At 55.6% G+C, this 15,991-nt stretch overlaps 1 protein-coding gene across 2 annotated transcripts; it reads left to right on the top strand.

Moving 5' to 3' along the window:
• The first annotated feature begins 8,019 nt into the window (after positions 1 to 8,019).
• On the top strand, positions 8,020 to 14,392 carry PRAP1 (proline rich acidic protein 1). 2 transcript variants are annotated; one of them, XM_055244923.2, is made up of 5 exons: positions 8,020 to 8,733; positions 12,005 to 12,071; positions 13,075 to 13,127; positions 13,705 to 13,811; positions 13,945 to 14,392. In XM_055244923.2, exons 1-5 carry the CDS (start codon positions 8,726 to 8,728, stop codon positions 14,148 to 14,150), a joined length of 441 nt encoding a protein of 146 aa, XP_055100898.2. In that variant the 5' UTR covers positions 8,020 to 8,725; the 3' UTR covers positions 14,151 to 14,392. The 2 variants fall into 2 exon arrangements, with proteins under 2 accessions (XP_055100898.2, XP_055100893.2); XM_055244918.2 differs by having other exon boundaries at positions 8,448 to 8,733; positions 13,705 to 13,838.
• Positions 14,393 to 15,991: the final 1,599 nt, after the last annotated feature.

Genomic DNA, 15,991 nt, shown 5'->3' with positions numbered 1-15,991 from the left:
TCACACATATATCCCAGATGCACACACACCCCTACACACCCCAGGCACACACACTCCTGACACATGCACCCCATGCACTCTCCCACACAGGTGGCACACATTCCTCACACACACCTGACACACACCTGACTCAGACACACCTGTCACCCCAACAGGCACCTGACACACTCGAAACACCTCTCAGACCCAACACACATCAAACATTTCACATGCCTCACACACCTGACACACAGCCCTCACGCACACCTCACACATATATACACACCACAAAACATTTCACACTTCACACACACCTGGCACACCTCATAACACACACCTGACATGCACACCTCACATATCTGACACACACGTGACACATACATCACACATACCTGACATGCGCTCACAAACACGTCACACACCCACACACCTTACACACATCTCACACACCTGACATACACATGTGACACACACACATCTCACACATACACAGCCTCACGCACATGCACACACGCTTGCCGCCTCACCGTGCAGGGGCAAGTGCCCTGGCCAGCTCAACCCTGGCTGCTCCTTGGTCTGGGGCCCCCCAGGGTCTCCAGGTGGACCTTGAGTGGATGCGTAGACTCCCCTGTCCCCTCTGCCTTTAGTGCTGGGTCAGACCCAGCTGGGATTGGCTCCCACTCGCCCTGAGGATGGCCCTGGCGCCCGCACGGTGCCCAGCACACAGAAGGCGCTCCATAGGCGTTTGCCTGAGTGCGACTCCCAGCCGTGGGTGGTCAGCAGTGACAGGAGCATGCGTTAGTGGTGCCTTCGTTTTCATTGCTAAACTGTAACCCATTGTTCCTGCTGTTAACTCATGGACACGCCGCGTTTCATCCACGCTGAACGGTAACGCGTTGCTACCTCTGTTACCGCGTTTCATCCACGCTGAACGGTAACGCGTTGCTACCTCTGTTACCGCGTTTCATCCACGCTGAACGGTAACCCGTTTTTTTTTTTTTTTTTTTTTTGAGACAGAATCTCGCTGTGTCGCCCAGGCTGGAGTGCAGTGGCGCAATCTCGGCTCACTGCAAGCTCCGCCTCCCGGGTTCACGCCATTCTCCTGCCTTAGCCTCCCGAGTAGCTGGGACTACAGGCGCCCGCCACCACGCCCGGCTAATTTTTTGTATTTTTAATAGAGACGGGGTTTCACCATGGTCTCGATCTCCTGACCTTGTGATCCGCCCGCCTCGGCCTCCCAAAGTGCTGGGATTACAAGCGTGAGCCACCGCGCCCGGCCGGTACGGTAACCTGTTGTTACTGCTGTTTTTTTGTTTTGTTTTGTTTCGTTTTGTTTTGTTATTGAGACGGAGTCTCACTCTGTCGCCCAGGCTGGAGTGCAGTGGCACAATCTCGGTTCACTGCAAGCTCCGCCTCCTGGGTTCACGCCATTCTCCTGCCTCAGCCTCCCCAGTAGCTGGGACTACAGGTGCCCGCCACCACGCCCGGCTAATTTTTTTTTTTTGTATTTTTAGTAAAGACAGGGTTTCACCATGTTAGCCAGGATGGTCTGGATCTCCTGACCTCGTGATCCACCTGCCTCGGCCTCCCAAAGTGCTGGGATTACAGGTGTGAGCCACTGCGCCCGGCCTGTTTTGTTTTGTTTTTTCTAAGAGGAGTTTTGCTCTTGATGACCAGGCTGGAGTGCAATGGCATGTTCTCAGCTCACCGCAACCTCTGCCTCCAGAGTTCAAGTGATTCTCCTGCCTCAGCCTCCTGAGTAGCTGAGATTATAGGCATGCGCCATCACGCCTGGCTAATTTTTGTATTTTTAGTAGAGACAGGGTTTCACCATGTTGACCAGGCTGGTCTCAAACTCCTGACCTCAGGTGATCCGCCTGCCTTGGCCTCCCAAAGTGCTGTGATTACACACGTGAGCCACCGCGCCCGGCCATTACTGCTGTTAATCCATGGATTCTCCAGGTTTCATCCATTCATCCATATGAACTGTTTCCAGTTTGTCAGCTGCTTATAATGTCGTGGTGAACATTCTTATTCCAATCTTTGTGGACACGTGCTTTTATTTCTCTTGGGTAGATACTGAAGGTGGAATTGCCAAATTTGATGGGAAGTTGACATATAACTTTTAAAGAAAATGCTAAAATGTGTTTTTCCAAAGTGGCCGCACCAGGCCAGGCGCGGTGGCTCGCGCTTGTAATCCCAGCACTCTGGGAGGCCGAGGTGGGTGGATCACAGGGTCAGGAGATCGAGACCATGGTGAAACCCCGTCTCTACTAAAAATACAAAAAAAACTAGCTGGGCATGGTGGCGGGTGCCTGTAGTCCCAGCTACTCGGAGAGGCTGAGGCAGGAGAATGGCGTGAACCTGGGAGGCGGAGCTTGCAGTGAGCCGAGATTGCGCCACTGCACTCCAGCCTGGGCAACAGAGCAAGACTCCATCTCAAAAAAAAAAAAAAACAACAACAACAAAGTGGCCGCACCATGTTACATTCCCACCAGCAGTGTAGGAGGGTTCCAGTTTCTCCACATCCTCACCAACTCTTGATTTTTATTTATTTATTTTTGAGACAGAGTCTCCCTCTGTCGCCAGGCTGGAGTGCAGTGGCGCAATCTTGGCTCACTGCAACCTCCACCTCCCGGGCTCAAACGATTCTGCTGCCTCAGGCACCCAAGTAGCTGGGACTATAGGCTCGTGCCACCATGCCTGGCTAATTTTTGTATTTTTAGTAAAGATGGGGTTTCACCATGTTGGCCAGGATGGTCTCAGTCTCTTGACTTCATGATCTACCTGCCTCGGCCTCCTAAAGTGCTGGGATGACAGGCATGAGCCTCCGCGCCCAGCAACCAACTCTTGATCCTTGATTTTGTCTTTTTTATGCTAGCCATCTGTCTTAGCTGAGGCTGCCATAACAAATTGCCAGAGACTGGGCGGCTTCAACAATGGAAATTCGTGTTCTCACAGCGATGGAGGCTGAAGTCTGAGATGGAGCTGTCGGCAGGGTTGGCTTCTCCTGAGGCTGCTCCCTGGGTTTGTGGGTGGCCACACTTCCCTGTGTCCTTACATGGTCTCCCTTTGGCGTATCTGTGTGTCCTAATCTCTTCTTATAAGGACACCAATCCTGTTGAATTAGGGTCCCCCCTAATAACCTTGTTTTACCTTACTTACATCTTTAAAAACCCATCTCCAAATATCATCACATTCTGAGGGGTTAGGACATCAAAGTATGAATTTAGGGGGGACACAGCCCATAACGCCGTCCTATAGGAGTGTAGCTGTGGCTTGAGCCCACGTCGCCCTAGTGACAAATGGTGCTGAGCATCTTCTCAGGGTGGAGTTGCCATTTGTAAATCATCTATGGTGAAATGTCTGTGCAAATGTTTTGAATATTTTTCAGTTGGGTTGTTTGTCTTTTTATTGTTGAGTTGTAAGAGCTTTTTTTATATTCTGGGTGTAAGTCCTTTTCTTTCTTTCTTTCTTTCTTTCTTTCTTTCTTTCTTTCTTTCTTTCTTTCTTTTAGTTTTATTTTTTTTTTTTTTTGAGATGGAGTTTCACTCTGTCAACCAGGCTGGAGTGCAGTGGCATAGTCTCATCTCACCACAACCTCTGCCTCCCGGGTTCAAGCGATCCTCCTGCCTCAGCCTCCCTAGTAGCTGGGACTATAGGCACCTGCCACCACACCCGGCTAATTTTTGTATTTTTAGTAGAGACAGGGTTTCACTATGTTGGCCAGGCTGGTCTCGAACTCCTGACCTCGAGTGATCCACCCGCCTCGGCTTCCCAAAGTGCTGGAATTACAGGCGTGAGCCTCTGTACCCAGCCCTTTATTTTTAATTTTTAAAAAGTTTTAATTATTATGGGTACATAATAGGTATATATATCCATGGGGTACATGGATGCCGTGTGTAATGATCAAACCAGGATAATTGGGGTATCCATAACCCCAAGAATGTATAATTTCTTTGTGCTAACATTCTAATTCCACTCTTTTTATTAATTTAAAATATACAACAGGCTAGTCACAGTGGCTCATGCCTGTGGTCCCAGCACTTTGGGAGGCCTGAGTGGGAGAATTGCTTGAGCCCAGGAGTTCAAGACCAGCCTGGGGACCTCGTCTCGTTTTACCAAAGACTAGATGTTTTAGATAATATATTGCAAACATTTTGGGTTCTGATATATTCTCCCAAGGGCTGTTGTTGCTGTTTTGTTGAAATCTGTAGACTTCGTTTCCCCTGTGGCACGTGGCCTGGTGTCTCCGCCCAGGTTTTTAACCCTATCTTCCTTGAGTCACACCGGACTGCGTGGTTGGAGGCTGTGCTCACAGACCTCAGGCTGCGGGACCCACTGTGCTGGTGCCTCGAGGGTGGGCCGGGGGCCACGCTCTGTGTGGATGCAGTTTTTAAGGCGCCCGACCTTGACTTCCTCCCGGGTGTCTCCCGTCTCCTCAGTGTGAGTGCACAGACTTGTGCTGGGCCAGAGGGATGGAACCCTTTCTCACTCCAGACCCGATGTCCCCATTCAGCTCAGGCTGGCCTGCCAATCACTGCTCAGAATCCACTTGGGGACCCCAGTTCCCTGAGCTACTGGCTTTCTGCTGCCTCCTGCATGGAGCCACTCGGCCACTGAGGGGTGGGTGGGAGGGTAACTGCCCAACAGCCTCATTCTGCTTGCTGCCCAGAGAGAGCTGATTTATCAAGACAGAGAGAAATTGCAACAGAGAAAGTTTAATTCACGCAGAGCCGGCTGAACGGGAGGCTGGATCTTTATTACTACTCAAATTTTAAAGGATAATTTGGTGGGTAGGGGTTGGGAAGCAGGGAGTGCTGATCGGTTGGGTTGCAGATTAAACCACAGGGAGTTGAATCTGTTCTCTTGCGCTGAGTCGCTTCCGGAGTGGGGGCCACAAGACCAGGTGAGCCAGTTCATGGATCTGGGTGGCACCAGCTGTTCCACCAAGTTCAGGGTCCGAAAAATGTCTCCAGCACCAATCTTAGGGTTTACAATGGTGATGTTTTCCCTAAGAATAATTGGGGAGGCTTAGAATCTTGTGGCCTCAAGCTACCTGACTCCTTTTTATTTTTATTTTTCATGAAAGCCACTGACTTTCTTGATCTAAAAAACTTTACAAGGACAGTGACTGTTCTGCCAAAAAAGGAGCCAAATAGTATCAAATGGACTGAAAGTGAGGGTGGGGGCGAGGGACGGGCCAGGAATCCATTCAGGAAAGCTGGTAACTGTCACCAGGGAACTGGCAAGTGAAAAAGGAAGGGGGAGGCATGCAAGAGTGAGAGTCCAAAAAAGCTGAAATGGTTAATAGGGTGTAGCAGGATGAGTCACAGACAAAACTCCTCAGACACCGGATTAAAGAAGGAAGAGGTTTTTATTCGGCTGGGAGCGTCGGCAGACTCGCATCTTAAGAGCCGAGCTCCCGGAAGAAGAAATTCCTGGCCCTTTTAAGGGCTTACAACTCTAAGGCGCCCATGTGAAAGGGTCATGATAGATCAAGTAAGCGTCAGGAACGTGACTGGGGGCTACGTACATCAGTTAACAGAACAAAAAGTTTTTCAGTGCTTTCTCATACAATGTCTGGAATTTACAGATAACACCAGTAGTTTTGGTCAGGGGTTAATATTATTATTTTAACCACCAGGGCCAGGTGGTGGCGCCAAGGTCGTCTAGCTATTTATCTTACTTCTGTTTCTTTTCAACTTTTTGCTTTCTCCATTTTCTCCTCTCTTATAAGCTAGGGAAAAGGGGAGGTTGGGGAGAAGCTGGGAAGGACAACAGGAGAAGTGGTGGTCTCATTCCACAAGGGGAGAAAACTCCCAAAAGACCCGCAGCACATCAGAGGTGAATACGACAACAGCAATCTCCTTTGTAGAGGACTGGGGAGGAGTCCTGACTCGGCTGCAAACTCTGGATGAGGGCTGGGGATTGAGAGCTTCCCGGAGAGCATCACAAGAAGGCGTCGCACACTCTCGAAGGCATCAAAGTTCCGCCACTGCTTGGCGTTGGCAGCACGAGCCCTTCGGCCATTCCTGGAACAGGCCTTCGTCTTTCCTCAGCACCAGAAACTGGCAATACAGGCCTTGTCGAGGCCCCTTTCCTCCAGCTTCTTGCCCCGGACTTCACCAATCCTGGCCAGGCTCCCCACTGGCTTTTCCCCCGTGGGCTCTGCCCTGAAGTCTGGGTGCTTTTGGGAGGTTGGCATCTTGGTCAGGCTTAATCGGCAACTTCAGTTCCCGTAACGGTTCCTCCCGCCACCCGGCCGCTCCTGCCGATACCTCAAGCCACTAGAAGTTTCCTAAACCATAATTTCTAATCTTGCGGCTGATTTGTTAGTTTTGCAAAGGGAATCTGGTCCCCAGGCAAGAAGGGGTTTTTTCAGGAAGGGGCTGTTTTCATCTTTGTTTCAACATTAAACTATAAACTAAGATCCTCCCAAAGTTGGTGCGACCTACACCCAGGAATGAACGAGGACAGGCTGGAGGTTAGAAGCAAGGTGCAGGCGGTTAGGTCAGGTTCACGATCACGGTTTTCGCGAAGGTGGTTTCAGGAGCAGCCCCAGGCAAGAGGCCCCACAGGAACATCTGTTCTCACCCAAGCCCAGCGGCTTCTTCGGGTGACCCCTCCTCAGTAGCTCAGACGATGTGGGTCACGTTGGAAATTCCTGAGCTGGTCTTTCTTGAGGGCCCTCACTCCACCCCCTTGGAAGCACGGCCTCCACTTGTGTCTGAATGTGCAGCCCTGGGGGGAACTTTACCCTGCAGGCCGGCGGGCTCAGAGCCCCCAACAGTAGCTGCCCCTGGGGGTTGTCGAGGAAAAGAGTGAAAACCTGTAAAATACTTGGAGAGTGATTCTGAGCCAAATAGGAGTGACGGAAGGCCCATGACGCATCCCAGGAGACCCCGAGAACATGTGTGGCCCGAGGGGGTTGGGGTGCAGCTGGTTTGATACATGTTCGGGACACGAGACATCACTCAGTATGTGGGAGATGTACATGGGTTTGGTCCAGAAAGGCGGCGGGTATCCAGGTCATTGGCGGATTCAGTAATTTTCCAATTGACAATTGGTCAAAAGAGTTAAGTTATTGTCTAAAGACCTAGAATCAATAGAAGGGAAAGTCAGGGTTAAGATAAGGTGCTGTGGAGACCAAGTTTATGCAGATAGAATCAATGAAAGGGACTATTTCTTATCAGACTTAAAGAGTCTGTTCTATCAGTCTGAAGGTGTCTGTTTTAATGTTAATGCTGGTCAGTTTTGCCTGAATCCCAAAAGGAGGTGAGTACAATAAGGCCTGTCTGACCCCCACTTCCCATTATGGCCTGAACTAGTTTTCAGGTTAACGGCGGAATGCCCTGGGCCTAGGGAGGGTCCATCAGTCGGGTGGGGTCAGGCAGAGATCGGAATTGTGTTTTTGTTTTGCAGGGTGTGCCAGAGATGACTAAAGGAGGTGGTCAGGGCCGGGCGCGGTGGCTCACGCCTGTAATCCCAGCACTTTGGGAGCCTGAGGCGGGCGGATCACTTAGGTCAAGAGTTCGAGACCAGCCTGGGCAACATGGCAAAACCTCGTCTCTATTAAAAATACAAAAATTAGCCGGGAGTGGTGGTGCACACCTGTAATCCCAGCTACTCAGGAGGCTAAGGCGGGAGAATCACTTGAACCCGGGAGGCAGAGGTTGCAGTGAGCCGAGATCGGGCCACTGCACTCCAGCCTGGGTGACACAGCGAGACTCTGTCTCAAAAAAAATAAAAAAATAAAAAAGGCAATCAGGGTACTGGGCCCCGTGGAGCCGGTCCTGGCCACACAGCGTGCAAGACTCCTCAGGCTGGTGTGCCCAGTAAGGAAGGACGAGGGGAACGCCTGGCAGGGGTGGGGAAGGTGGTGGGATTGGGGGTGAGGGTTCCATGGGGGTGAGGGTTCCACGGTGGTGGAGCTGAGCTGGTCCCGCGCTGCCGCAGGTGGTGGGCAGGGTCGGATGTGACAGGCTGGTGGGGTGGGGCTGGATGGGGGATTTGTCACGCCCACCTGAGGAAGGAAGTGCTTCAGCTGAGCTGGGGACAGCCCACGACACCCTTCCAAGTTGCCTTGGCTGTGAGCGCGGTTCTGCCTTCATTACAAGCAGGTTTTCTGGTGTTGTTGTTTTGTTTTGTTTTGTTTTTTGACGGAGTTTCGCTCTTTGTTGCCCAGGCTGGAGTGCAGTGGCGCAATCTCGGCTCACTGCAACCTCCGCCACCCAGGTTCAAGCAATTCTCCTGCCTCAGCCTCCTGAGTAGCTGGAATTACAGGAGCCCACCACCACGCCCAGTTAATTTTTTTTATTTTTAGTAGAGATGGAGTTTCACCATGTTGGCTAGGCTGGTCTCAATCTCCTGACTTCAGGCGATCCACCTGCCTCAGCCTCCTAAAGTGCTGGGATTACAGGTGTGAGCCACCGTGCCTGGCTAATGAGCAAGTTTTTAAAGGCAAATTTCTTCCTCAGTCAGGTGTGGCAGGGCCTGAGGGGGCAGCTGGGTGTCCCCGCTCAGATCCAGGCCTGAGTGGGCTGGGTGGCTGCAGAGCCAGTCACCTGAGCTACCCAGGGTGGGATCCCTGGCCCCGACCTCTGTCCTGACACACCCCAAGTGGCAGCAATAAAGCCCCAAGTGGCCTGGGCCTGGGCAGGAGGAGCTGGGCCGGGTGCCAGATACTGGGATCAGCCACTGCAGCTCCCCGAGCACTCTCTCCACAGAGACGCGGACCCCAGACATGAGGAGGTAATGCCACCATCCCTGGGCCCCAGTCCCCACCCAAACCTGGAGGCCTGGCCCTTAGCCAGAGGGGGCCCAGCTGTGCTGCACTCCAGGGGGCCTGGTTCAGGGGAGCGTGCGGGTGGGAGGGAGAAGGAGGGGCCCTCTGAGGGTCTGGGGTCTGCCACCAGGCTCCACCTCCTCTGTGGCCCCGTGTGCACGAGGCAGTGCCTTGCCCCTTGGTTCTCCTGGCCTGGTGGAGAATCACCCGGGAACCCCCACCCAGAACAAGGAAGGGGGAGCTGCCAGGATGAAACCAGCAGGCCTGTGACTGCCCAAAAGGAAGGGGGCTGGGGGCGGGGAGGGGCTGGGGCGCAGGAGCCAGAGGGTGCCCTGAGGTGGCGTCACCCTGGGAGCTGTGATTTGGAGCTCAGGGAAGCACCCAGGCTCCCGCTGGACCCTGGAATCAGAGGCTGCCTTCCTTCTGTGGGGGTGTCCGTCTTCCCCCTCCTTGTGTGGGGGACCCCCTCCCCCCTCCTGTGGAGGTGCCCTCCTCCTCTTCCCCCTCCTCTAAGCCAGGGCCCTCCCTGCCCCTCCTCTCCTGGTGTTTCTCCCTTGTAGAGAGGTGGCCTCTGGGTGGCTTGGGGACCCTTTGGTGCCCAGAGCCGTTTGCCTGGAGAGGGGACCCACGGGGATCCCACAGCCAGGCTGCTTGGCAGTCACCACCGACACTGTTCTAGGGGCTACTGTGGCCCGAATCCCGGGCCCCCAGGCTGTGTGTCATGGGGGGTGGGCTCCAGGGGATGTGGCCCAGGCAGCACGGCAGCGGGAGTGGGGTCCAGTGCCCAGACAAGAGCCCCTGCCCAGCATCAGAACCAGCTGGGGGTCCTGAGGAGAAGCAGGGCCCCCGAACCAGACCAGGCCCCGGGCTGTCCAGGGCATCCCCCCTGCCCTTTGACCTCCCACTGTGGCTGAGTCACCCAGAGAAGGGGCAAAGGTCCCTGTGGAACTGCAATCCAGGCCCGTAGGGCGTCCCAGACACAGATTCTTCTGCCTCAGCAGGAGTAGCTGCGATTACAGGCGTGTGCCACCACCCCCAGCTAAGTTTTTGTTTTGTTTTGTTTTGTTTTGTTTTTTGAGACAGTGTCTCGCTCTGTTGCCCAGGCTGGAGTGACTGCAATGGCGCCATCTTGGCTCACTGCAACCTCCACCTCCCAGGTTCAAGTGATTCTCCTGCCTCAGCCTCCCAAGTAGCTGGGATTACAGGCACCTGCCACCACGCCTGGCTAATTTTTTTTTTTTCGTATTTTTAGTAGAGACAAGGTTTCACCATATTGGCCAGGCTGGTTTTGAATGCCCAACCTCAAGTGATCCGTTGCCTCGGCCTCCCAAAATGCTGGGATTACAGGCGTGAGTCACTGCGCCCAGGCAGTTTCATATTTTTAGTAGAGACGGAGTTTTGCCATGTTGGCCAGGCTGGTCTCAAACTCCTGACCTCAGGTGATCTGCCCACCTCGGCCTCCTAAAGTGCTGGGATTATGGGTGCGAACCACCGTGCCTGGCCCCAGACACCCTTGACGGCAGCCCTGCTGAGCCCTGTGCAGACCCAAAGCCCCGCCCCACCCCAAGACCACCCCACCCTGACAGATGGAAGCCTCCCCTGTAGGGCCCTGAAGAGACAAGTCTGCACCACACCACACACGCACGCACACACACACACACACCCAAACCCTCACACTCTACACTACACACACACCCCCAAACCCTCACATGCCACACAACACAAAACATACACATGCATCCAACACAAACACATGCACACACACACAAACACACACACACATGCACAAAGCACACACCCACCCCAAACCCTCACGCTCCACCCCACAACACAATATGCATCCAACACATACATGCACACACACACGCACACACATGCACACACATACACGCATGCACACAGCACACATCCATCCCCAAACCCTCACATTCTACACAACACAAAACATACACATGCATCCAACACAAACACACGCATACACACACGCACACACACAAACACACATGCACACAGTGCACACCCACCCCCAAACCTTCACACTCCACCCAACACACAACATACGCATCCAACACACACATGTACACACAAACACACATGCACACACACACACATGCATGTACACAGCAAACACACACCCCTAAACCCTCACGCTCCACGCCACACACAACATACGCATCCAACACACACAAGCACAAGCACGCACACACATGCACACACATACACACATGCACACAGCACACACATCCCCAAACCCTCACACTCCACACCACACAAAACATACACATTCATCCACTACACACACACCACACACACTCCCCAAACACAGAGAAGATACATGCATATCTACCATGCACACTCATGCACACAGCACACACACTCCCAAGCCCACACCACACCACACACAACGTACACACACACCCACTACACACACACACATAACATACATATGCAGCACACACACCCCCAAGCGCACACACTCCACACCACACAACGTACACACACATCCACCACACACACTCAAGCACACACACCCAAACACACCACCCACAGCATACATGCACACCCACCATGCACACCACATGCACATGGTCCACACCCACAAAACACACGTGCACAGACAACATATGCACACCCCCCACCACACACACAAACACACACGTCCCGTGTCCAGACTGACCTGACACTCTGCCTGCCTGCCTAATGGTGCTGCCATTCACCCCGAGCCCTCCAGCTGTGGCCCCGCAGCTCTGGGACACAGCAGGTGCCCTGCCTGCAGCAGTATGCAGCCTCGGGGCTCTGTGGGTGTGGGGCTGTGGGCCCCCACTGCTCCATACCCACCCATACCCACACCTGTGTGCAAGTATGTTCATGTGTGTCCCCACGTGGAGGGCGGCACAAAGGCATGGCAGAACCTCTGGAGTTTCCAAGCCAACCACCAGTGCCTGCCACAGTGGGGTCCGCCTAGACTGTGAGGAGCAGAGTCTGGGGCTGGGGCTGTGGGCTCTGGCCTGAGGGGGGCTGGAAGCAGGTGGGCCTGGAGCTTCTCCCCGCTCTGTGCCTGCGTGTCTTGGCCCATGTGAGCAGAGTCCAGTAAAACTACCTGCACTCCCAAGGAGGAGCCCAGCCCAGGCCTCCCAGCTGCCCATCGGGTGCTGCCTGGAGTTCAGGGGAGGCGGGACTGATGGCCGGGGTCGGCCCTTTCCCCTACCTCACACTTCCCTCTCTGGCCCCTCTCAGGCTCCTCATGGTCACCAGCCTTGTGGCTGTGCTGCTGTGGGAGGCAGGTGCAGCCCCAGCACCCAAGGTAGGTATGACCCCCTCCCATCTGGCCAGCAACTCCAGTTGTCACCTTCTGCCCCTACAGCAGGGGATGTAGACAAAGGGCACCTCTTCTGGCTTCAAACCACAAGCTGGCCTAGGAGAGAGGCACGGGTATGCTCATGACTCTTGATGCCTGTGCAGGCATGAGGAGGGGGCAGGCTTCCCTTCACTGGGGTCAGATGGCCAGGCCTCAAGACACCCAGGTGGTCCTAGGTGGAGAAGGTGGGGCCAGATGACACCCACACCCACGTGGTCCCAGGTGGACGAGGGCCCGGATGACACCCCTTGATACTCACCTGGGCCTTGAAGGCCAGAGGTGAGACCATGTGCTAGCAGCTCAGCTGCACTGTCTGTGCTGACAGTGGTGTCCTCAGCCGGGACTATGCCTGGGGACGTGCCCTGTTCCCTGGCCCATGTCAAGGCCACACAGTCTTGCACACCTGGGATGGATCAGGAGGAAGGAGGTCCACGCCTTCCTTGACTGGAGACGCAGGAGCATGGGCACAGCCCCCCACGGTGCTGGTCCTCCCCTGGGGCCACCTGCTTTACTCTCCTGTCTGTCCTTTGCCCCACTGAGGATGGCTGGGCTCAGAGCGGCTGACTGCCTTCTCTCGGCACCAGCCAGGAAGGGGTGGTGCAGACACAGCCCCAACCAGTCCCCGCAGAAACCAGCCAGTGCGCTGACGGCCGGGGTGGGGAGTGCTAGGTCGGGGATATGGTGCCAGGTTACATCCCAGTCCTGTGCCACCCCAGACCCAGCCAGAATTCTAGGCCAGCTGGTCATCTGGGCACAGGCCGGCAGCCTCACTCCTGGCTTGCGATCCCGGCACCCGAGAGTGGCTCGCCCACTAGAGACGCTGGAGCTGTGCTGAGCTGGCCCTGATGCCGCCCCCTGCAGCCCCAGGTGGGCCTCGGAGCAACCTCTCCCCAGGTGTCCTCCACCCGTGTGGACTGTGGCCACGCCCACACCTGTGACTCTCCCCCAGGTCCCTATCAAGATGCAAGTCAAACACCGGCCCTCAGAGCAGGACACAGAGAAGTAAATCCCCCAACCCCACCTCCCCACCACCCCCATTCCCTGAAGCTACAGCCCGTTCTGCTGGGCCCTTCCTGAACCTGGAGGGCATGGGGTGGATGCAGAGAGAAGCCCTGTCCAGCAGCTTTCAGAAGGAGGGGGCACTCCAGCCTCATGGGGATCTGTCGACAACGCCCCGTGCTGGCAGAAGACAGCACAGCCGGAGGGCTTGGGGCTCCAGCACGTCCCCTACTCAGCCTCCCCACAGCCTCCAGGGCAGCTTGTGCTCCATGGCTGGTGGCTGCAGCTGGGGCGACTCAGTCTTGGATCCTGAGGTTTCCCCACATCCTTGCCCTTGGGAAGCTGCTCAACCAAGGCTCTGACCACTGCCCCCCACCCAGCGGTCCAGGGATGTGGTGTGGAAGCCTGGCTGGGAGCACTGGGGGCCACTCATCACTGTGGCTCTTGAGAGAGAGGCTTGTCCTGGGGCTGCTGGTGGTGGGGGCTGGAGTGGCTGCCCTGGGATGGTGGGCACCCTCCTCCGGGGGGCTCTGTCCACCTCCCCCACCTGCACGTGGACCCGACCAAACTGTGCTAGCAGGGCCTGGGGCGCCCGTGTGGTGGAGCCTCCGGAGAAGGATGACCAGCTGGTGGTGCTGTTCCCCATCCAGAAGCCGAAGCTCTTGACCACCGAGGAGAAGCCACCAGGTGAGGGCAGGGGCCCCATCCTTCCAGGTGGGCACAAGGCCACAGCAGCAGAGTCCACTCGTGGGGTTGACTTGGACAGACCAAGGGTCTCGGGAGAGAAACTGAGGCTATACCTTCATCTGCTTGTCCCTAGGCACCAAGGCCTGGGTGGAGACCGAGGACACCCTGGGCCGTGTGCTGAGCCCCCAGCAGGGTCCCGAGCCCGACCATGACAGCCTGTACCACCCTCCGCCTGAGGAGGACCAGGGCAAGGAGGGGCCCCAGTTGTGGGTGATGCCAAATCGCCAGGTGCTCCTGGGACCGGAGGAAGACCAAGACCACATCTACCACCCCCAGTAGGGCTCCAGGGGCCATCACTGCCCCGCCCTGTCCCAAGGCCCAGGCTGTTGGGACTAGGACCCTCCCTACCCTGCCCCAGCTAGACAAATAAACCCCAGCTGGCCGGGAGCAGTGGCTCACGTCTGTAATCCCAGCACTTTTGGAGGCCAAGGCAGGCGGATCACCTGAAATCAGGAGTTCCAGACCAGCCTGGGCAACACGGTGTAACCCCGTCTCTACTAAAAATACAAAAATTAGCCGGGTATGGTGCCAGGCGCCTGTAATCCCAGCTACTTGGGAGGCTGAGGCAGGAGAATCCCTTGAATCTGGGAGGCGGAGGTTGCATTGAGCTGACATCGCACCATTGCACTCCAGGCTGGGCGACAGAGCAATACTCCGTCTCAATCAATCAATCAATCAATCAACCCCTGCAAACAGGCGGGAGGCCACACGCCCTGGAAGACCGGTGACTGGGGCCCGGCCTGCCCTGCCTGGGAGAATCAAGGGCTGCACAAGGCTCAGGTGACCCTTGGCTCCCAGAACAGTGCACTATCCCCGGCCGCCTCCTTGAATACTGGGATGGTGAGGGGTGTGGCAGCAGTTAGGGGCTGGGACCAGTCTCAGCCGAGAAACAGAACCCACCCTGGGCTCCCTACAGCAGGGTCCTGAGACAGGGTCGGGGACGAGGGAGGCTGAATGCCTGGGGCTCAGGGCCCAGCTGGACGGATGTGCATGTGCTCAGGTGGAAAGTGCACAGGTCTCAGGCGAGCGGGGGTAGACCCAGGCCCAGGACATGGCCTTTCTGCCCTCCCGACGTTCTGTGCAGCTCCCACTCTGGGTGCCCATCCTGCCCTGCCTGGGAAGGCAGGCCCAATGCTGCAGCGCAGGTCCAGGCTGCTGGAGTCACTCACACACCACATGTGTCCTGGGTTCCTGTGTACATGCAAATGTGGGTGGGGTTCCTGCGTGGCGGTCTCATCCTTATGGTGAGAGAGAAGCACCTGGTGCCAAGCCTGGGGCTGAGCCACACACATTTGCCAGCTCCAGCAGCTAAGACAGAACGGAGCAAGGGAGAGAGGCCACCCATCCCTCCATCCTTCCGTGCTCAGCCCTTGTGCAGCCACTCGGGGGCCGAGGGTTTGCCCAGCTGTGGAAGAGCTCCCTGCACTGCCGGCAAGTCCCCGCTCTCCCAGGACACCAACGGCTGAGAGTAACTGCCCAAGGGTGCCCCACGGCATCCCACAATGTAAGAGCTGTTACCCTGGCTTGCGGATGAGCTGGCCTTTGAGGTTCTGTCCTAAAAGGGCCAGAGATGGGCTGCCAGTTTCCCCTTGGCAGCATCCCGTCATCCTGATAAGAACATGGGGTGGGAGGGCATTGAGGAATCAACCCGCTCAGGGCTGAGATTTGGGCAACTCCTTCCCCACTCCCTGAGCCCCAGGCAGGTAGAAGACTCTGGATCTCTGGGGTTGCAGGAGGGTCTGGCCCCAGGCAGCCCAAGCTGTTGTTTGTGGCTTTATTTTTTTTTTTAAAGCTATCTTGATTTTATTTTGTTTTGCCCATTACTTTGTTTTTTCTCGATTTTACTTAGTTTGCTCATATATGGCTTCACTTATATAAAATGCTCGAGAGGACACACTAGCCCCAGAGGCTCATCTGTGGGGCTGAGCCTGGGAATGGGCGAGGATGTGTGCAATCAGCTGGTACACTGCTGACGTCAGGCCACAACGCGGCCATCGGGTCTAGATATGGACAGTGATTGGCCAGGCAAGTGCGAGGCCCCTGGGGCCAAGGCTGACCACTAGTGAGCACGGAGGCCTTGGCTGGCATCTGGGAGCAGCAGGCGGACAGGACCCCAAAGT

Source organism: Symphalangus syndactylus, chromosome 2 (assembly GCF_028878055.3).
Source record: "Symphalangus syndactylus isolate Jambi chromosome 2, NHGRI_mSymSyn1-v2.1_pri, whole genome shotgun sequence".
Lineage (NCBI taxonomy): Eukaryota > Metazoa > Chordata > Mammalia > Primates > Hylobatidae > Symphalangus > Symphalangus syndactylus.
This window is presented reverse-complemented; position numbering and strand designations above follow the sequence as displayed.